At 32.8% G+C, this 22080-nt stretch overlaps 2 protein-coding genes across 4 annotated transcripts; both read left to right on the top strand.

The window, feature by feature from the left end:
- The first annotated feature begins 39 nt into the window (after positions 1–39).
- LOC130630570 (alpha-N-acetylglucosaminidase-like) lies at positions 40–10420 on the top strand. Of its 3 annotated transcripts, none has more exons than XM_057444111.1 (8): positions 40–609; positions 1739–1957; positions 2064–2331; positions 3021–3264; positions 3953–4111; positions 7237–7431; positions 8202–8409; positions 8995–10420. In XM_057444111.1, the coding sequence occupies exons 1-8, from the start codon at positions 188–190 to the stop codon at positions 9542–9544; spliced, it is 2265 nt and encodes a 754-aa protein (XP_057300094.1). In that variant the 5' UTR covers positions 40–187; the 3' UTR covers positions 9545–10420. The 3 variants fall into 3 exon arrangements, with proteins under 3 accessions (XP_057300094.1, XP_057300093.1, XP_057300095.1); XM_057444110.1 differs by having other exon boundaries at positions 3950–4111; XM_057444112.1 differs by lacking the exon at positions 7237–7431 and having other exon boundaries at positions 3950–4111.
- A 279-nt stretch (positions 10421–10699) lies between these two features.
- Positions 10700–20494, top strand: LOC130630568 (uncharacterized). The gene is made up of 11 exons (XM_057444107.1): positions 10700–11643; positions 12111–12682; positions 13417–13672; positions 14109–14307; positions 15408–15528; positions 16517–16633; positions 17310–17426; positions 17759–17956; positions 18112–18243; positions 18400–18627; positions 18950–20494. Exons 1-11 carry the CDS (start codon positions 10898–10900, stop codon positions 19243–19245), a joined length of 2982 nt encoding a protein of 993 aa, XP_057300090.1. The 5' UTR covers positions 10700–10897; the 3' UTR covers positions 19246–20494.
- The last annotated feature ends 1586 nt before the right edge of the window (positions 20495–22080 follow it).

Raw genomic sequence — 22080 nt, 5'->3', positions numbered from 1 at the left:
CTCTCAGTACACTCAAAACTTTATTCTAATAAAGACCTTCACCATACAACTTCATGAGTTGTGTTGAGAAGTTATATTTTTACATTACTTTAATAATGGTGTGAAAAAATGAAAAAGAAGATGCAACAATTTGTGTGGTAAAAGGGTGTGAACTGGTAAAAAAATATGTCACTAGACAAGGATAATAATGATTGATGCAATGCAAATGGTATTTGGAGTATTAATAATTGCTTCCTTACGCCACATAGTCAGGTGTAGTAACTCTAACAAGTTTGCTTTACTAAAATCAAAAACATTGGAAAAAGATCAGGTTTTTGCTGTACAAAAGTTAATTCAACGGCTGATTCCTAAACATGCAGATGGTTTTGTTATAACTCTTAATGCTTCATATTTTGAACTCAAAAACAACTTGGATGCATTTGAGTTTAGGAGCTTGAATGATGGAAAGATTTCGATTACTGCAACGTCAGGCGTGGCCGCTGCGGCTGGTTTTTATCATTATTTAAAATATTGGTGCAACTGTCATGTCTCATGGAGTGGAGATCAGCTTAATATGCCAAGCATATTACCAAGTGTTTCTCAGCCTGTCACAAAATATTTTCAAGAAAGGTACTATTTTTGGTTACTTTGTTGTTTTTATATTTTTCATTACTTCGCAATTAATAAAAATCCTTTCACGTTATGAAATTATGTAGGATATTTTGGTGAATAATTTTTAATGTTTAGTTTGTTTTTTTTACTTCTAGTTTTTAAAGACTTATGCAAACACTTGTTTATTGATCATTATTTTAATGTACTGATCCAGAAGGGTCAATACGCTTAACACTGCGCACTTCTTAAGCGACACTATGCATTTCCTATATGACAATGCGCACATCTTATGCAACAGTGCACATTTATCGTATGGCACTTTTTAAAAAAAAGAAATCCTCAGTTCCAAAAATATTCGTTGTGATAAACATTAATATACGCCATTCTTGTCCAGTAAATTGTAGTTAAATAAAATCACATTGAAAACATGGCTTTCACATTCAGAGATAAGAAAAAAATATGTCAATAAAAGATCTACTATATAGAGAATTTGTGAATAACCTTTTCTAAGTACTTTCTGCTTACAAAGTTGTTTGTATACCGGTTAAAAATCCTGATTGTGTATAAAACGTTGTAACTTCAATCTTGGTCATAGTATGTTGAGACAATACAGTAATTTTGAAGTTCGCCACCACAAGTAATTGCGTAAGCTATTTCTATATTATGTCCACACATTTTGAACTTGTCAAAGTTTACTTGCAATGTTAAGAGTGGACTTGTAACCAAGGATCTTATTTGGTAAAGTCCAAAATTCAGTCCATTTTTCACAAATTTTGGGGCCTTCTTGGGCTTATGTCTGCCTGGCCTTCGTGTCTGCAAACGCAGCAACTTTGCAGCCTCCTGGCTGCAGAGCATGGACTGTTTGAGACTTTTGTCCATATTTGAAAAAGAAGGAGAAAACTGCCTTTGTCTCAATATTTTTGTCTAAGATTGTAGTTCCATGTATGCTTTTCACATCCAAACAGGTCTTGTTGAAGATTTAGCTTGTTGCAATCTCCTAAACAAGGCATTTCCTGTACATCGTCAGGATTGGTATTTTTTTTTTTGGAAATTAAAGAAAACAACACCAACACCCATGATAATATTTTCTATTACAGGTTTCAATATGCCACCTAGTTAGTTTAATTTTTGCTTTTTTATGTTTAAGGTTTCGTTACTATCAGAACGTTTGTACGGTAAGTTACTCAATGGCTTTTTGGAACTGGTCTCGGTGGGAAAGAGAAATTGATTGGATGGCATTAAATGGGATAAATCTACCTTTGGCTTTTACAGCACAAGAAACAGTATGGCAGAAAGTTTACATTGAACTTGGTTTGACACAGGAAGAATTAGATAGTCATTTTGCAGGACCAGCTTTTCTTGCATGGTTTGTTGAAAATCATTTGTTTTTATTTAAATTTATTTCACTCTTTATTTATTTTCGATTGTCTGATTTTATTTAATCAATCTGTTTGCGTGCAACATTTTTTTAGGCAAAGAATGGGTAACATTGACGGCTGGGGAGGACCTCTACCTGCTTCATGGTACCAGCAACAAATGTCCTTACAACAAAACATTTTGAAACGCATGAGAAGTCTTGGCATGATGCCAGTACTACCTGGCTTTGCTGGTCATATACCCAAAGCTTTAGTTAAAAGATTGTATCCAGAAGCAAAATATTACAATTTGAAAAACTGGGGTCACTTTTCATCAGAGTACAGTGGGAGTTTTTTATTGAAATCAGAAGATGATTTATTTCAGGTGTGTATGTATTAGCTTTCTCTAGACAAAGAAAAAGTTAGAATTGTGAATTCCATTTTTTCATCACTTACTTTTTTCTTTAATCAAATGAGTTATGTTTTTTTATTGTTTTTTATGCTTGTAATTGACTTTGATTTTGCCATTGCATTTCTATTTTAGCATGTAAAATTGTTCCTTGTTCCCAAGAACCTACAGTATTTGTCTGTCAGAAAAAAAAATTAAAAAAATGATATAAATAAACTAGCAACGCACTTTTTTATATCTTTTTTTTGCAACATGTACCTACCTCTTTTTGCGTTGATGTGCTATAAAAAGAATATTGCTTCTAAAGAATAATTTGTTAATCTTTATGAGTTTTTTCTGAAATTGATTTTAGTTATGAAATACTAAAATTTGAAGTCAATGACACTCCTTTATCACAATCAAGCAACATATGTTTTACTTTTTTTGGTACACTGTTTGTGGTAGGATTTGGACACACATAGAATTCTTCAACACTGTATTCCTCAGTTCCTTGTTTTAAAAGTGAATAGCAAAGTCTTTTTGTTCTGCAAGCCCATTTTTTTGGTGCAAAACTCACATTTTGAATAAGTTCCATTAAATAAAAACAGAATTACAGTTATTAATAAGTAAAACACTTCAAAACAATGTTGAAAAGTTTTGTTGATGGAAGGTATGTTTGCATTTAGCAAATTGGTTCAATGTTTATAAAAGCTCAACAAGAAATATACAATGGGACTGATCATATTTACAACGCAGATGTATTTAACGAAATGAAACCACCAAAACTTACAACTGATTTTATGTACAAAACAAGCAAATCAATTTTTCAATCAATGTTATCTGGTGACCCAAACGCGGTATGGTTGATGCAAACTTGGATGTTTTGCAAGTCTTATTGGACTGAAGATTTAATTAAAAGTTGGTTAACAGGTAAGAAAGTAATGTGAAGATACTAAATCATATATTCTCATGATGATTTGGGATGTGAAGCTAGCCTGAATTCCTACCCAAAGTTTTATCAGGTGTTATGAAAAGAATATCAAATATAGAACATCCTCAAAAATAGTGTGATATTTCAAAGAAAGTAGGTTTCAACCTTGGGACTACACCTACAACATGTTTAAAAAAACACACCAAAGATTTCAGCTAAATATTGAGTCAACCACTCAGAATAACAGAAACTTTTTTACTTCTTAAGACAGGTTGATCTTCTCCCATATGCTTATCTGCTTTATATTTAAGTTAACCACCTATTGTTTAAGTTTAACCACTGAAAAAACAAAATGTCACGTAAAGGGGTCATTTTTGACCGATTCAATATGCAAATACCTTTCACTTGTTTGTATTTCTTATTTTAATAATTTCAAAAAATTAAAAATAATCAGCGTTGTCTAAGTACAGAATGTTAATTCTTTCTAAATTTCTTTCTTGCTTTTATTCCTGTTACAGCAGTGTTGTATTATTTAGTACTAGTTGGTGGCCGGTGGAAAAATCCACGGGTTCACATGGTATTTTCATACAGGCTTTAGCGCTTCTTGCTACTTGGGGTACCATTTTGCGTGACGGACAGACGTATACAGGTATTATAATATAGATTTTATTTAATTCACTTTAGCAGTTCCAATTGGAAGATTGATCCTGCTTGATTTAGCTTCAGATATATATCCTATTTACAACAACACAAATGGTTACTATGGTCACCCATTTATTTGGAGCATGATTGAGAATTTCGGTGGAACAACAAGGTTGTATGGAAAAGTGGAAGATAATATTAAAGGTGAGCCTTTAAAACTATTTTATACAACTTACTTTCAAGTAATTGTGATTATTATTTTTTCCATAAATTGTTGAGAAAGAGCCTCTATAAACTGGGGTACCTTGAGCATTTGTACCAAGTCTGATATCTATAACGTTAATATATACTCAAGTATAGGCAGCCAAAGTTATTAAAAGTAACAAAAATAAAGTTCTCATAAAGACACACAAGGTGTATGAAGACTACCTTGACAGGGGGTGAAGTGAATTTATGAAGCATCTATATAATAATACGCTAAGTGTGTCGGTCTGTCTGTGACAGGCCAAGTTGATATCGTCATTTTCCTTTGATGTTGCCTAAATTCTCTTTGAAGTCTCCGAAAAAATTATGTCCATTTTTCTAGCGTGTTTACTTTGTTTACATCACGTGATGAAAACGACTCAATTTGATTTGCTGAAATAAATTTAACGTCTAACTTTTGAAAAATGGTGTCCTCTTGCCACCAAAACACCCCACAAAAGAACAATCTTGAAAAAAGTAAAATAAGTGGTTCAAAAAAGCATATTTAAAAAGAAAAAAGTCAAAGTGAAGAAATAGAAAAGTGAAGTTGGAAGTGAAAGTGGAGCCACGTGGAGCTAGAAGTAAAGTAAATTTAGAAGTAGAAAATAAAGGCCACCAAAAAATAGCACAGAAGAACAATCCCTTTACCTTGAAAAAAAGAAAAAAGTGGTTTTAAAAAGCATAGCTATATATTGAAAAAGAAAAGAGACCAAGTGAAGAAGTAGAAAAGTTAAGTGAGAAGTGGAGCTAGATGTAAAGTAAAGTTAAAAGTAGAAATCAAAGGCTAGAGTTTAAAGTGGGTTTGAAATCACAAATAGTAAGAACTTTGATATTTTTAGACGTTTGTTTTTTTATGTCGGTGGAGCAAGCATTTCCCAGGAAAAGCCACAGTTTTATATTTTACCGCAAATGTTGCCATATTTGTTTACGTTTTGTTGCATAATTCATGTGCCCTGGCGCGTAACTAATGTATTGTCCTAAAATTCAAAATGCTACATAAAGCTGTTGGCTGACTAAAAAACGGAAAACTTTGGTTTGTTGAACTGTAATGTTATTAATTTTACATTACTATTGCTTCTCTTTATATGTGTTTTACTAAGCATAAATAGCTAGCTTTAGTTTTAGGTACGTGTTCCCAGTTTAAGTATATTTAACTGGTTGTCTTAGCTACTGTTAGCTAGCTAATGTTTGCCTCCAAGTCCAGCTCCCCATCCCATGGCTAGCTGTAACCTATGACCGCTGTTGTTATTCCTCTTTTTTAATTATCCATAGCTAACTACCATAATTTCCAAATTTCTCTTCTTTTATGAGCACGAATTATGATGTAACAAGCTAGCTAGCTACCTACAAAATCTTTCAAAGACTTGAACTTTTGCAGGATAGTAGGATGTATTTTTATGCCCATATAGTATAGATGAATTTCGTTGTTTACATTTTCAGGAGTAAGCTCTTTCGACTTTGGCATTTGCGTGGCAGGGAAAAGGATTGCGGTGCTAGGTGAAGCAAAGTAATTATCAGTTCATTTCTTCAAATGAAGGCATTCTTATAACTTTTAATGAATTCAAATAAATCAGAAGGCATCAACCTACACTCGATAATAGTTTATAACTCCCAACAATGTCCCCATTAGAAGAAATAGACCTTTCTTCACCAAATCCTAGCATGTTTTTTCCTGCCAGGCAAAAGCCAGAGCCAAGGAGCTTACCGCTAAAAAGTAAACAAATGATGTCACGCTGGAATTTATCTATAATTTTTTTCACATTACCTGTGCACTTTACAAGGGGGACCACATGCAATATGATAAGTGGAACGAGTTTTATAGAATTTAAAGTGTGTGTGTTAAGTTATTTATTATTGTTTTGTTTTTGATTTTGAAATCTAATGGGCAATGACTGTTTGGACTGAAATGACTGTTTCATAACCTTTTTGTGGAAGATTGATGGGTAATGGCAATATACGACATGCTGAATGCAATTATTTTTGTTGATTTAGATGTGTTTCTCAAAAACCAGTCTGTGTAAACTTTTGTTTACGAATCGTACACAATGTTTCCAAAATAATGATTTTTTTTAATTCAAGTTTATTATTTGCTTATTGATTTTTTGACATTTAGGTTCAGAATTGTTGGTAAAGGGTAGTACGGATCATCATACTAAAAAAGAAAATTTTTTGTGTTCTTAACTGGTTGATTTTTACATTTTGTGTAAATTTTTGTGGGAGAGAATGGTATGCAACTGAAATGACTGATTTTTGTAGATTTACATTTAATGTTTTCTAAACTATGACTTTTTCATATTTTTATATAAGCTTTTAAGGGAAAGACAATATTTAAAATGTGTAAAGAACTTATTTTTGTTGATTTGTGCTAACTTTTGCAGGCCAACTTTTTGACATTTCAGAATAAAATACTGAGGGTTTTCAACATAATCACTTATAAGATGTACATATTTGAAATGCGTGACTATTGGTGTTCTTACTGTTGGTTTTGTGAGTATTGGTGTTGTGAGTGTCAATGTTGTGAGTGTCATTGTTGTAACTTTTTATCAACTAGATTTTGCACCTTGCAAGCTGTTCTTTTTTTATTTTGTGTAAGATTTGACATTTGGCATTCTGTGTAAGATTTTAAGAACATTTTTTTTTGTATATGCAGTGTTTACGTAAGCAAAACATCTAAAGCAACGTATTTTTTTAATTTGCCTAAGTGGATTTTTCCACGGGCCTTATTGACTAGTTATACACATAATACCCTGTATTGATGTAATTTGAGATCAGAAATCTGCAATAACTTTAAGAGAATATTTAATAACTGATAAAGTTATCGCAGTTGCTTTGATTGTGGTGCAGAAAAAGGAAGAGATTATTAACTATTGTGAAAGTTACAATCTGCAGTCATATTTTAAAAAGAAAGAAATTTCTTTTTGTGCAAGACACATTACCTTGCTCTCCAAGCGTGCTGACAGGGTCATAAAAAGATACTTTAATATACTCAACAAAACTTTCTTTTATTGTCATTCAACCGCACTATTGGGACTCCGAAAACATTTAATTTTGTGTGAAGAAAAAATCTGGTTGTGTCTCTTTTTTAGCCATTCTATCTGCTCGAAACGAATTCGGCAACTATATGGTTGGAACTGGTATGACACCCGAAGGTATTGAACAAAACGATGTTAATTTTGAAATCATGAATGAAATGGCATGGCGAAATTCTAATATCAACATGACTAAATGGATTAAACAATATGCATTTAGAAGATATGGTGTGGTGAATGATCATATTTGTGGTATGTTGAGGGTTAGTTTTAAATTGAGAATAAAAAAGTTTCGGTTCTTAAGTTAATTTGGGGTGCAACCAGACTCTAATTTCTAACAAATCAAGCATAACTTTTGGAATAATAAATAAATATTTGGATATAAAATTTAAAGTTTTGGATTCTTTCCTTATTGAAATTTTAGTTACTGAAACCTTGAAATTTTAAGATCTATAGTTTGACGACAAAATGTATTTTTTGTGCTATTTTTGAAATTATCAAGAAAAAGTTTCTGATGTGTCTTCTTTATATCTAAAAATATTATTATTACACCTAAAATGAACATCACTCTCTGACACTGTCTAATTTTTGGCTCTTGATGTAGTGAATGACTTTTATTGTGAATCTACTTCTATTAGTCAGTGCCTCGTAGAAAAATCTACAGGTTCGCCCATCCTTTTTATGCTGCATCTCACTACTTGAGGTACCATTTTGCATGACAGACAGATGTATATGGGTATTATAATAAAATAAAAAACTTTAAGAAAACAGAAACAGACTTACCAACGTCAACGCCACAGTTTTTAAAATGGCTCTATCTCAGATTGTTTCATATTCCTTCATCCGTAAAAATCGAGTTTTGTCAGGATTTCTCAAAAAAGTTGCGCACAAACATTTTAAACTCACAGAATACGACTATTAAAGAGATAACTGGCGAGATATTCCGGTGTGTGTCCCCTTTGTTAGAATTTATAACTAGGACATGACCAAGTCAATGTTGAGAATTTCGCTTCTTCATGTAGATGCATGGCAGATGTTATTAAATACAGTTTACAACTGTCATTCTGATATTCAAAATGGTAGAAGAGGAGAAGGACGTATACCTGTGATAAGACCTTACATTACAAGCAAGTTACCTGTTTTTATGTGGTACAATCCAAAAGATTTGTTTTGTGCATGGACACATATGATTGCAGCTAGTCAACAAATTCAATCAACAGATGCTTTCAGGTATGTAAAGGAAATCTTGTGTATTTTAACAATCTTGGTCAAATATGTGTAGACAAAGCCTTGTGAAGTCCATCTTTTCAAGTAATTATATTTCCATTTCATACTCACACATTTTGATTTTTTATATTACAATTGTTTTTCACTTAATGCTTTTTACATTTGTGATAATTGTTTTACGTTTTCATCATTTATGATATAAAGTTAATTTTCCATTGTGAATGTTGTCCAAGATTATGAATGTTGTCCAAGATTGTAAATGTTGTCCAAGATTGTAAATGTTGTCCAAGATTATGAATGTTGTCAAAGATTGTAAATGTTGTCAAAGATTGTAGATGTTGTCCAAGATTGTAAATAATGTCCAAGATTGTAGATGTTGTCCAAGATTATAGATGTTGTCCAAGATTGTGAATGTTGTTCCAAATTGTAAATGTTGTCCAAGATTGTAGATGTTGTCCAAGATTGTAAATAATGTCCAAGATTGTAGATGTTGTCCAAGATTGTAGATGTTGTACAAGATTGTAAATGTTGTTCCAGTTTGTAAATGTTGTCCAAGATTGTAGGTGTAGGAGTTAATTTTTTACACAGGTATGACTTAGTCAAGTTTGGTACTCAAGTTTTAGAAGATTTAAGTATCCATTTATATTACCAACTTATTAAAGCTTATGAAGAAAAAGATTTGTATCAAATCACTAATGCTGGAAGGACGTTGATTGATCTTCTTAATGATATGGACACCTTATTAAGCACAGATAGATTTTCACTGCTTGGAACTTGGATTGGTTCAGCAAAGAATTTAGGAGAGAATATGAAGGAGAAAAGAATCTTAGAATATAACGCAAGGATTCAAATCACGTTATGGGGACCAAATGGAGAAATTCATGATTATGCAAATAAAAACTGGGCAGGTTTAATTCAATCATATTACACACCAAGATGGAAAATGTTTATTGATGACGTAACACGCTGTGTTTATAACAACGTGTCTTTTAGTTCCAAAGTTTTTGGATCCAAACTGTTATCATTTGAGCAGTCATGGACGAAAGATATATCACAGTTTCCTTCTTTTCCAACTGGTAGTGCATTTAAAGTATCAGAAATCCTTTTAAAGAAATATGCAAAATACTTTGATGTGTAATTTAAAAAATACTTTATATTTTAAACTGTTGATTTTAAAATTAGTATAATTTATTTGGAGAATGCTTATCATATGCATTAAAGAGATTTTTTAAATCAGTAGTTTTTCAATTGAATTAACAGTGCATACCAAAGTGAGTTAATTATTGCTCCGAATTTATTAAGCTGTAATCCAGAAATTTGAAACAGTGGCCGTTAGATCTAAATTGGTTTTTTCCTTTAAAATCTTTTAGAGGACCAAGTCATTTTTGTGTAGCTTAATATAATATTTTGAATTTTGCATGGCCATGAACACTGATAGTCTCTCCAAATAACTAAGAGTTTGATAACAATAACACATGCTTTCATCGATGTTAATCTTTCATAATGCTGGTTTCAGTTTAATGAATTTCAGGATAAAATTGAGTTGGGAAATAGCCATTTATGGGATAGTGAAAACACTGGATTACATCCTGTTTATTTGAAAATAAATCAACTAACAGTAAAATAGGTGTTAAGTTATGATTTTTGGGGATGGTTCAGCCGTCTTTAGTGATACATTCTTCAAAGCAGAAACTTTATTTTGAATAACAACCAAGAAACTGTCACGAACATTGAGAAACCAATGGAACAAACTACCTGCAGTTATCCACATTACCTATTTAAACAGATTAACCTACCATAAAAATCTTTACAATCAGTGACAAAACAGTAGACAACTTTTACACACGAAACAAGTACAGATGACCCCCCTTTCCCTAAACTCAAAATTTTAGTCGAACAACAGTTTTGAACATTTTTCTATAAACTGTCAATGTTTTTGTTTTACCTTGTAATCCTTATTATTTGTATCACGACAGGTGTTTCTTTTAAATGATGAAATAGTACTGCCAGCACAGTCATATGTACAAACACACTGCTGACATAGTTCTGAAGAACATTGAAGTGTAAAAAGATATAAAATGATGTTGGACTTACATTATAGAGCATAAAAATCGTTTTACTATTCTAGGTTTACTCACAAAATATGATTGCGAATATATGTGCTATACTAAGTCATGGGGTCGTCAGCCAAAATCCTGGAAAGAGGAATCATTTGCCATTTTTGCATATTTTTTACGGTGTTTAATAACATCTATAATATCTAAACATTGATAAAGTATGAATCCATATCCCTTTTTAACTGGCTGAAAATGATGACATAAAATGTAAATATTTTTATTATTCAATCAGAAGGGAACAAAAAAAAATTAAAAATTGAAGACTTTTTAGGCTCTATAGCATAAGTCCAACATCATTTTATACCTCACTTAAGTCATTTATAAGCTTAATAACATGTTTAATACAGTTTTAGTGTGATATCAAATTGTTGAAAATGCAGCTAAACTTGAAAGTGTTTGCATTGATGTGGTTTATCTCCTTAACAACATCAAACAAAAAACAAAACGACAGAAAAAAATTTATTGATGAAAATCTCAAGGAGCTTAGAAATATAAATCATAAATGCAGAAGTTCACAAGTCTCATATTTGTTATGGTTGATAGAATATAAATCTGCTGACGTAGCACTTTTTTGTGCCTTGTCTGTATTAAACAGTGTGAAAGGTAATATGGAAGAAAAGAGTTTCGCATGGGCGGTTCTGCATCAAATTTATAAACAAAAGAAATCGAAGAAACATAAGTTTGCTTTGAAACAAAGTTTTAATAAAAATGAAAAGATTCTGCTTAAAAACAGTTGGGATTTTCTTGGTCCTTTTCAAATCGGGAAAATTGAGCTTGATGGGAATCCGATTGATAGTATTGGAAGAAAACACGCTATAAATAACCGATGGAATGCGAAATATGTAGCTTTCTCTGAGCTTGTTAATGATGGGATTTTAAAATGGACGACGCTTACAGAAGATGCTGATAAAGTATTGCAGTTAGCAACCGATGTTAATTGGAATGATTTAGTCATGTCATTGCAATCTATTGGTGTTGCTGAATGGCAAGGTTTGCTGGTCAATGAGTTTGTAATTGCTGAAGATAAAACAGAGGTCAAGGTGCAATGTCTTGGGGTGAATGTGTTTTATATTGATGGGAGAATGATGAATGGTGATATTTATCATAGAAGTCATTATTGGTAAGTTTTATGGCAACCAAACATGTTTAATGTTCAACCCTGGATAGTCTACACATTTTTTAAAAAAAACTCGAAATATCCACGACCTCTTGTTGATTTTTGAGATTAAAGCGTATTTATGGCCAGAAAATGTCTGAACCATGACGGAATTGAGATTAAACACTGCTGGAATGGAAATCTTTTATATGCCCCGCCAGATAGAATGTCAATATCTTGACGTTCCTGTAACACCAATTGGCGTATTTGGAAGTATAATAGTACTATAAATCTTTGGAACACTTTCATTCCTTTTGACAATTTTTTAACTGGAAATATATTACGCACTATATAGGTAAAATTTTAAAAATAATTTGTCTAAAATTTTAAAAAAACAAACAGAATTATTTTGCTAAAGTTTGTATGTTCACCATTTTACAATGCATACTTTCAACAACCATTATCCATGTTAATTTTTTCAACTTTTGTAGGTACCCAATACAACTTAACAGTGGTATCCACCGAGTTGAAGTACCAGTGCGTGCTAAAGGAAGCACAAGTGTTCGATGTGATGTTATAACAAAGAAAAAAGAAAAAGGATTGATGATCCATCACGTGAAATTCATTCCTGATCTTGTAGATGGCAATGTGTTTTCTAATTTTATTTCTTTGGATGTCACAAATATGAATTCTAAGGGAAGTATTGATATTTTAAATGCTCATGTCAAAAATCACAATTTAAAGCAAGAGCCTGTTATTAATATTGTTAAGACAACAAAATTATTAAGTGGTCAAACGGGTTCTATCGTATTGAAGATTTCATTTAATGGAGATATCGTAGAAAAGAAATGTTTTAGAGAAAAATATTCAATGAAGATTAAAATTGAAACTGATGTGAATTCGCAAAAAGTAGAAGTTGTGTTTCGATGCAGGACTTGTCACCAATCTTTTTTGTTTACGTTTTTGGATCATGATGGATCTATTCAACATGCAGCTGCTGTGAAGCCTTTGCGAGATTGTCAATTAGCATCTTGTCCAGTGTTGTTGTCTTTACATGGAACAGGTGCGTGATGATGTTTTAGCAACTCTCCTGTTGCTTTTGTAGCAAATATAAATTTTTGTTTTGTATTAAGTTTTCTTCATGTGGTAAAGTTTTCTAATATGCTTGATGTACAATAATTTGATGAACAATAAGTATTTGATAAGTAGCAAACACGAGGCATTAAACTGTTGCTGTGAGTATATACATCTTTATAAATATTCTTAACACACAAAGGTTAGTGTCCAAAAAGCTTTAAGCTTTAGTTTCCGCATACAGCTTTCAGGTTTACAATGCTGGATAGAAAATTCTATTTTCATTCGTTCACAGTTGCAGTTATAAATTTACTTTACTGTGGTAGTTCAAGAAATAATTACGAAAAATTAGGTTTTCACGAAATTTGTTGCCATACGTATTATTTACCAAAAGGAAATTTTATGAAACCATTAATTTTATTAGTTTGGTTAAAACCAAGAGGATATCTTTGTTTCTGTTTTAAAACAGAAACATCAGTTTAAATAAACTGGATAACTACTGGGCTTTTTGGATATCACAATACACAGTATAATGTTGGCAGGGGTTTAAATCAATTTTGAATGGCTTAAAGTCTGTTAAGAAAACTCTTGGCTGACCACACCCCTGCCACGAAGCTTCTAGTTTTCTGTAACAATATCAGCTACATACCTGGAACTTTTAAACACCGAATCATAGTTATTGAGAATTTTCATGTTCTTTATTTTTCTTTTCTGCATGTGCAGGTGTCAAAGCCGAAAATCAGGCCGATAGTTACAAAAGAATGAGAAATGGAAAGTATGTGTTTGGTGTGGAGAAGTTATGGCTGCTTGCACCCACCCGCCATGGTGCTCATAATTGGGAAGGGCCAGGTGAATTGACTGCTATGGCAGCTTTAAAAGAATTGGGGATTCTAACGAAGAAAGCGTCATGGTTAGGAAAGCCAGCTAATTCTGATGTTGTCGTGTTTGCTGGACATTCTATGGGCGGACATGGTGCTTGGTATGTTAGATTTTTGTTTAAAATCTGTTTTTGCCCATCTTGATATTTTCCCTGTTTTGTACCGTCAATATTCAGCAAATGTTTTTTTTTAGCCTCCTTGCTGTATATTAAAAATAATATTATAACATCCTCCACATAATGTCATTATAAGCTGTGTAAAAATTCAAAACACTGACTTTTTTATTTTCTTCACCTCAGGCTATCTGAATGTATGCTTACTTTTTGGAAAGATGTTAGCCTTAGTGCTTTTTTCGTGTTTGAAATGCAGTTTGTCGTGTTGATTGTTTTTTTTAATATTATAAACTGTGTAAAAATTCAAAACACTGACTTTTTATCTTCTTCTCCCCAGGTTATCTGAATGCATGCTTAGTTTTTATTCGTGCTTTTTCTTGTTTGAAATTCAGTGTGACGTTTTAATTTTTTTTTAATGTTGAAGGCAGTTAGGTGTTCACCACCCTGACAAAGCACTTGCAGTTATCTCTGCAGCTGGTTGGTTGAGCAAAGAAGACTATGGTGATTCAAACCTGTTTTATCACCACGATGTCTCTGTTAGTCATACAGATCATATGACAAAAAGCATACAAGAAAGTTGTATAGCAGAAAATCAAGCTGATAAACATGCATCAAACTTAAAGGTTTGCAGTTGTGTGTTTGGCTTCTACTTACTTCTATGTTAAGTTAATCACGCTAGTTAAGAAAGGTCAGAGATTTTGCACAATGAACAGAAGATAGAAAAAATTAGACAAACATTTTAGTCTGTTAGGGATTGAATTACTTTCGGGTGTGTCTACCCAAAATGTTTTAACATGTTTACCGTAAGTGTTCGATAAAGCCCCCGGGGCTTATTTGTCAAAATGGGTTTTGGGGGAGGGGGCTTATTCGGGAGGGGGTGTTAAATGGGAGGGGGGGCTTACAAAATTATGCAAAAATCTAATTTGCTAAAAAATAAAACAACGATTCTAATAAACACAACATATCTTTCTAAAAGTATAATACCAATAGGAATTTCTTGTTTTCTTACAAACTTTCTAAAGGCAGCGCCTGAAAACAAACTTGAAACATTTGGGGCTGGAAAGAGAAAAAGGGAGGTGAGACTTGTTGTTCCAGCGAAGTATGTTGCTTTGACAGGGAGCAAGATATTCGTTGAAAATTGAAGTTGAAAAAAAAAAAAGAAAAACACCCTAACTTTGAATTGATATTATAACCACGAGTGTTATTAATACCTCAACCTGCGAAATAAATACCATTTAATCAATTGTTTATAGTAGTAATTTCTCAGTTCCTATCAACTATATTGAAATTACTGTGAATTTGAAAAGCCCCCATGGAGGTTTATTCGGGAGTGGTGGCTTATTTCTCAAAATGGGTTTTGGGGGAGGGGGCTTATTCGGGAGTGGGGGCTTAATCGATCATTTACGGTATGACAAAAGCTTATTACTTATCTTCTCGTTTGGGTCAAAATGAATACAAGTTAAGATAGCAAATCTTAACTCTCCGCCCTACATTGTAAAATCTGAACTCTCCGCCCTACATTGTAAAATCTTAACTCTCCACCCTACATTGTAAAATCTTAATTGATTATGTTGTGTTTTCTTCAGGAATCACAGTAAAAACATTTTCGTTGTATTATTGTATACTTTGAACTTTTTAATCAATATATTGAGGTACCAATATGAAATCAATGTAGTGCGTACTTCTATCATTGAATGACTTCAATGTTGTGTTTATTTTGTAGGGCATCCCTGTTATGATTCGTATTGGTGCGAATGATCGAACTGTACATCCATACTTCACAAGAAGAATGTTCAGATTGTTAAAAGAGTGCAGAGTTAACGTGACTTACAAAGAATTTCTAAGTACGTTGATACATTGTAGTTTTAATTCTTGCCCCACATGAAATCAAACGGTACAAGAAAAAAACTTAAAATAACAATAGAGCAAGTTTTTTTCATTTCAAACTGGAAGTAAATCTTTTTAGAAACGACACGAAGTTTTAACGCAAGTTGAAAGTTGCTTAAGTTTCTGTATTACTAGTTAGTTGACTGTCTTTTTGGGAAGACCAAATTCACGTGTTTGCTTGCACAGTTAGACTAGTCTCCGCTTAAATTTATTTTGTTGTCGTACAAACTTGATACAGTTAACTCCCGGTAACTCGAACCTCTAGGGGACCAGAGAAAACAGTCCGACTTAACTTAACGAATGTTTGACTTAGGCGAAGCACCCGTTAATTCGAACAAAAATGAGATATTAGTTCGAGTTAGGAGATTTTCATTAGGTCTTTTATCATATTATCATCAAAAGAAACATTTAGGCTCCTTCGTAAAGAGAATCATTTACCAACAGCTTTTTCAAAATTTCTGGTTACACTACATACCAGTATTCATTTTTCGAACATTTATTTTCTACTTAGACAAAGTTCGAGTTATCCGAAGAAATTAACTTAGGGGAACCAAAAATGACTCGAGAAAACGAATGTTCAAGTTATCCGGGGTTCGAGTTAACGAGTAGGTTTTATAAGGAAGTATTACGAAATGTCCAAGGGACCGTAGAAAACAGTTTGAGCTAATAAAAGTTTGAGTTAACCGGTGTTCGAGTTACCGGGAGTCTACTGTAATTTCTATAAGAAGAAAAATCCCTGAAACTTTTGCTGTTTTTTTAATCCCTTTTTTTGTCTCTTTGTTATTCATTTGCCCAAAAGTCACTTTGTTGATATAAAAACGTGCATACCAGATCATGGAGGTGTAAGATTCTTTTATACCCCCGTGACTACACTCGTGAATAATTGTCTTATAAAAAATTGTTAGTAATAAATAAAACTTTAAAGTGATCAAATTTACATTTCAGATAAAGAACACTGGTGGTGGGATACAAAAACTTCCAATGATGGTGGTGTTACCAATGACCTTCAGATTCGAACGTTTGCAACATACGCAGTGGAGAAATATGAAGAGTTGTACGCATGTATGTAGGTTTTTTTTCTTTTTCTTTTTTGTTTCAGTGGTACACTAAGTTATAGCTTTAGTTGATATTTGTGATAATTTTATTTGTCACGTCTTCATCAAAGTTTCAGGTGAGGTAAAATTAGCAGGGAAGGGGATGTTATTGAGAACATTGTCATGTCCATCGCTCAATTTGTAGTTGATAAGTTCTGACAAAGAGCTTCAATTTTTCTGCCCTACTTGATTGCTGATATAGACAGGTTTTTTTATCAGAACGTTCAAATTTCAGCTTCAAATTTTTTTAATTCATCTTCTGAAGAATTGGAAAATACATGTGATCAAATTTTGGATGGTGGTGTATATTGTAGGATTGAAAAAATCAGTGATGTTGAGATTATATCGTTGTAAAAACATACACGTAATACTAGTAAAAAAGGGAAACTTTTAAAATTCTGCCCCCTCCTCCTCCCTTAATATTTGTTCTTATAATCTACAAAAGGCTTTCAGGCTGAGTACGTTGTTAATATGTTCTTAGCGTCAGCGTTCTTATAAACTAAGTTTTTATGAAGAAAAACAATGTGTGATAAGTTGCATATAATCTCTAACACAGGGAAGAAAAATCGAAAAATAGCCAGATACCCATCCTGCATGTTCCAGTTTTTAATCTTACTTTTAACTTGGTTTAATTTTGTTTATAGTTTGTGACACGCATGGATGCACACAAAGGAAAGACAAATCAAAATATACTAAACAACAAAACACCCGCCAAAAAGGACGCTTTGAATATGTGCTTTACAATCCAGCCTCGTTTTCAGGTGAAATTTTAATTTTTAATTTACACTGCTTTGTTTGTTCCATGTAATAGATATTTTATGTACATTCGGCACATAGTGTGATAGCTTGTGATGGGAAATGAAATGAAACTGTTTGTTGCCAACATCCGTGTAATGTTTCCAAGTCCTTACACTGCGAAAACCAATTGTTACAAGCGTAAAAACATACATCGCTCAAAAGATTGGTGTTTTACGATGTCTAAAGAAAATTTCACTACGACTCCCAACATCTTATTTCAGACTCGCTTGCCTGTTGGTTTAATTTTTTTGTTTATTCCTTTCCATATGTGTTAGCAGATTCTCTTAATTTTCAGGTGGACGAGGCGTAAAAGTGATTCAACAAAAAGTTCCATTTCGAAAAACGCAATATAGTGTGAATATTCAGGACGAGCAGGTGATGATTTCCACCAATAATATTCAAATGCTACAACTATACGAACCAATCATCGAGCCCGTGAACTGGCGACAAAAAAAGATTGTTATAGATAAGAATCCACTTGAGAAGCCTTCAGGTATGGTAATATTACTTCCTCAAGTAACGGATGCTGGGAAACTTTTAAAAAAAACTGGATTTGTTGAGGCTTGGCTATATATTTTTACTGCAACCTTTTCGGCAAAAACAAAGACGGAATAAAAAATCCTACCTTTTCACTTCACCTGTTTTTAGGTGATCTTCCCTGGAAATTCTGTCAACATGATAAACGCTGGAAAATATGCCACTCATTTGGAGATGTTAGAGAAGCAGACGCGTATGGTCCAGCCAGACGAATTGCTGAAAAACCCTTTATCGTTGTAGTATGTACGTAGCTTTATCATTGTAGTGTGTACGTATCTTTGTTATTGTAGTGTGTACGTAGCTTTGTCATTGTAGTGTGTCGTAACTTTGTCATTGTAGTGTGTACGTAGCCTTGTTATTGCGTCTAAATTGCGTTATGTTAATATTTTTGTTTCCTAGGTAATGATAATAAAACGGGTAAAGTTAGTATTCTACAGAATACTGCCACGTTTTTGGCCAATTTGTTTCATCTGACTTCAGACGCTGTTACGCATATATTTCTATCCAGTGAACTAACAAATGAACAACTACAAGAAAACAATATTATCATATTGGGTTTGTCCACTTGTCTTGATAACATAAATATTACACAGCGTGTGTATTTTACAGACCAGAACGTAGATTTAGGTATGACATTTCTCTTTTTTTCCCGTCCACGATGTTTATTAGGTTTTCTACAAATGATACCTCTAACCTTCGGGAATTACTCAGTTCAAATACATATGCGAATTTTTATCATGGCACACCCGTATTTTGCTTTCTTAACAGACAATGTTTCAACCCTATGAGACCTCCGATCATGACGGGCGAGTATTATCCCTCATATTGAAAAAGAACTACTTTGCTCATCACAATTCAAATTCTTTTGTTTTGGTCCTGATATTGTATTTTTTTTATTTCATATTTTATATATTTATTTTTATTTTTATATACTATATAATTTCTTTAGGTGGTTGTTTACTGCACGGTGAGAATTTATCAGCGTTATATTTACAACCACATGCGGATGATAAATTAATGATGATATTAACCGGTCAAAATATCGAATCAATCCGGAATGGTGTTATGGCATTATCTATTCCAACTATTCCTCCCATGACACGATCACCCTTCTCAAATCTTATACCGGATTACCTCATACTGTCTCCGGACGTGTTATCCAAAGGTGCCGGTGGGTTTGTTTGCGCTGGATTTTGGAGTAATTCGTGGACTTATAATGTTGTTTCTTCTTCATGTAGCTGTTGAAAAGTTGAATAAATTTTGACAATTTAGAAAGTTTAAAAACAATTTGCAATATCTGCTATTTTTAATTTCTCGGGCCCTCGTAAGGAGGGTAATAATGCTTTGCCGACTTAGTCAACGTGTGGTATTGTGAACAGTTTGGGAAGTATAGTTATCTTGAACCATCATGAAGGTATAAAAGAAGCTGGAACGTCCCGCTACTGCTCTGTTACTTTTCTACATGAGGTTTCCGTACCATCTAGTGAACTGATCTGTATTGAGAATTAAATGAAAGATTTCATTGATGATTTTTACATTATTGTAGTACCACAGAGTCGGAGAGTTTGTCCTGTAATAGAATAGAATTATTTTTTCACAGGTGACAGCATTTTGGCAAAGGAAACCATGGTTTGCATAGTTTGTGAAAACAGATTTTGAAGTTTCGTTTCACACTATTTTCATGTGACTTGATCGAGTGTTTGATGTAGTTCAGAGAAAGAAAATTTCCAGTGGAGTAAAAATTTTAGGGAAAACACTTTTTCTATTTGTAAAGAACTGATAAAAAACGTGAACTCTTATTTGATAAGAATAACTTGTTTTATCTGTTATGTAATTTTTTTAAAAGGTATTTACAGTTCAAATTCGATAGGACGGACACAGAATTAAATCTATGTCACGTTAGGTGCACTTTTTTATAATCAACTCCATTTTTTATTTCAGTCTTGCGGAAATTTTCATATTCGACCCTCAAAGTTGATAAGCGAAATAATTTTCAGATAAAAAACTTGCGGTTATTGGCTGACGTTATTTTTTATAGCTTGCAAAAATGGTATCTTTTCAGCTGTGTTTCAAGGAGAAATACATAAAAAATAGAAGGTGTTGTTGTTTGTAACGAAATATAATATTATGAGCTACTCCCAACCTTGCTTATTCTTTTCCTGAATATGGTGCTGATGCGAACGCGCTAGCCACATATCAGAAAACGAAAAAGAAGCCCAGGGATTGGAGATTGGAGCTATTCGATAATCTTAGTATCTTCTCCGCCATTTTCATTCTCGCTGTCGTCAACTATCTCATCTTCATCAAGAGCATGAACACATACGGGACTCTTTCAAAAACATATCCACTGCATTAATCGCTAGCACGTTGAAAACATTTCGACTTCAATTTCGTGTACTTCAGCTTGCTTGTTGTAATGATGATAGCCTTTATGTTTTTGTAATTTAATATTATTTATGAGAAAAAAGAGGCTTGAGGTGATTTTTCTGTTGTACATTCGAATTATTTATCTGCTTCAGTTCTTCAACGTTTAAATATTTTTTATAGGTAATCGGTCTTTAGTTACGTTGAGCACAAAACACGTGAAATTTCGGATTTTTTGGGCAGAATGATGTTAAAAAGCGAAGTTATTTTCTGCACAGTTTTTTTCGAGTTGAAATGTGAGATTTTTTTCTAGGAAAAACTCAGTGATCGTGATTTTCTTTTTTGTGAGATTAGTCATAAATTACTTTCATAAACTCACGATGAAGTAAATATCGTGAATACAATTTTTTGTTTAAGAAATCAGAAAAGGAAACCTTTTTTTTTAACTTGCGTTATTTTACTGTAAGTTGAATTGATAGTCAAAATTCTGCTTATGTTACGTGCAAAATATATATTCGCCCACACAAAGGGCGGTAAACAAATATATATCCGCCCACACAAAGGGCGGTAAACAGAAACTATAACTACAGTTATTTTTATTTCTTTTGAAGAGAACGATTTACTAAGGTTTGAAGTGCTTATTCATTGAAAAGCTAATCCATTGAAAAGCTAATCCATTGAAAAGCTTATCTATTGAAGTGCTGATCCATTGAAGTGCTTATCCAATGTAAGAAACGAGAAAATTCATCTTGATTTATTTAATTTTAAAGATCAAGTGGGGCGTTTATTGTAGACAGTCGTTAAATAGAAACGGGGCGTTTGTTAGAGATTACCCATTTATGAAACACTGGGCGTTTATCGTAGACGGTAGATAGAGATAGGGCGTTTATGAGAGACTAAGCATTTAATAAAGACTGGGTTTATGAGAGACTGGGAGTTTTTTTAGAGATTACGCGTGTTTTAAAGCATTTTATTTATTTAAAAAATTTTTATGTGATCATTGGTTGCCAACTTTTTTGGGCGTTCTATTTATAATTACGTCATAACTGTTTGTTTTTTTGTCATATTGCAATGTCAGAACTTTTCCCAAGCTACTAAGCTAAGCTAGATCAACTTGTGAAACATAAATATTTTGGTAAATTTAAGAAAGAATTTCTAAGAAAATAGATCATGTGGTTAAAGCGTTCAACATACGTCATTTTAAGGAGGTAAAGTTTTGGTAAAAACCTGATTGGGTTATGAAGCGAGACAAATAGGTGTGATGTCTTGCCTAACCTAACTTCTTTGTAAACACTTTACACAGACGACTTTGCTGATTGTCGCGAGGTACATCACTTACGCCAGCTATGTTGGACGCGTCTGATTACAACTTTTTAAAAAAGATTTTTGCGTATACCCCGACGGTAATGGAGAGAAGAACTTGATATTTTCTTCTAATATTTTACTGAATTCAAAGGTTACTCCATAATAGGCTACCATCAGAAAAAGTTTTTAACAAAAGCATAAAGCACTCCGTGAAAGCCCTGTTTTTCTCTTCTTGCTGACATTTACAGGTTGTCGACTCTGTCCGGAATGTCAGAATTTGTCAAAATATCGAGAAAAAGTGAGGAGTATAAACAAACAATTTCTTTGTCAGGAATGTTCAGAACTATTTTGGAATTCAATATTTGAAGGATTGAATTTTTAATTCTGTTCTTTATTAGTTTTTTTAATATG

This window comes from Hydractinia symbiolongicarpus, chromosome 2 (genome assembly GCF_029227915.1).
Source record: "Hydractinia symbiolongicarpus strain clone_291-10 chromosome 2, HSymV2.1, whole genome shotgun sequence".
Taxonomy (NCBI): Eukaryota; Metazoa; Cnidaria; class Hydrozoa; order Anthoathecata; family Hydractiniidae; genus Hydractinia; species Hydractinia symbiolongicarpus.
This window is presented reverse-complemented; position numbering and strand designations above follow the sequence as displayed.

Bases quoted from the DNA above. Each gene is read 5' to 3' on its own strand.
- LOC130630570 (XM_057444110.1), top strand. From the start codon at position 188: ATGATTGATGCAATGCAAATGGTATTTGGAGTATTAATAATTGCTTCC. The intron at 3,265-3,949 runs GTAAGAAAGTAA...AATTCACTTTAG, and splicing joins AATTAAAAGTTGGTTAACAG to CAGTTCCAATTGGAAGATTG. The intron at 4,112-7,236 runs GTGAGCCTTTAA...TCTCTTTTTTAG, and splicing joins AGTGGAAGATAATATTAAAG to CCATTCTATCTGCTCGAAAC.
- LOC130630568 (XM_057444107.1), top strand. From the start codon at position 10,898: ATGCAGCTAAACTTGAAAGTGTTTGCATTGATGTGGTTTATCTCCTTA. The intron at 17,957-18,111 runs GTATGGTAATAT...ACCTGTTTTTAG, and splicing joins TCCACTTGAGAAGCCTTCAG to GTGATCTTCCCTGGAAATTC. The intron at 18,628-18,949 runs GTATGACATTTC...TAATTTCTTTAG, and splicing joins AGACCAGAACGTAGATTTAG to GTGGTTGTTTACTGCACGGT.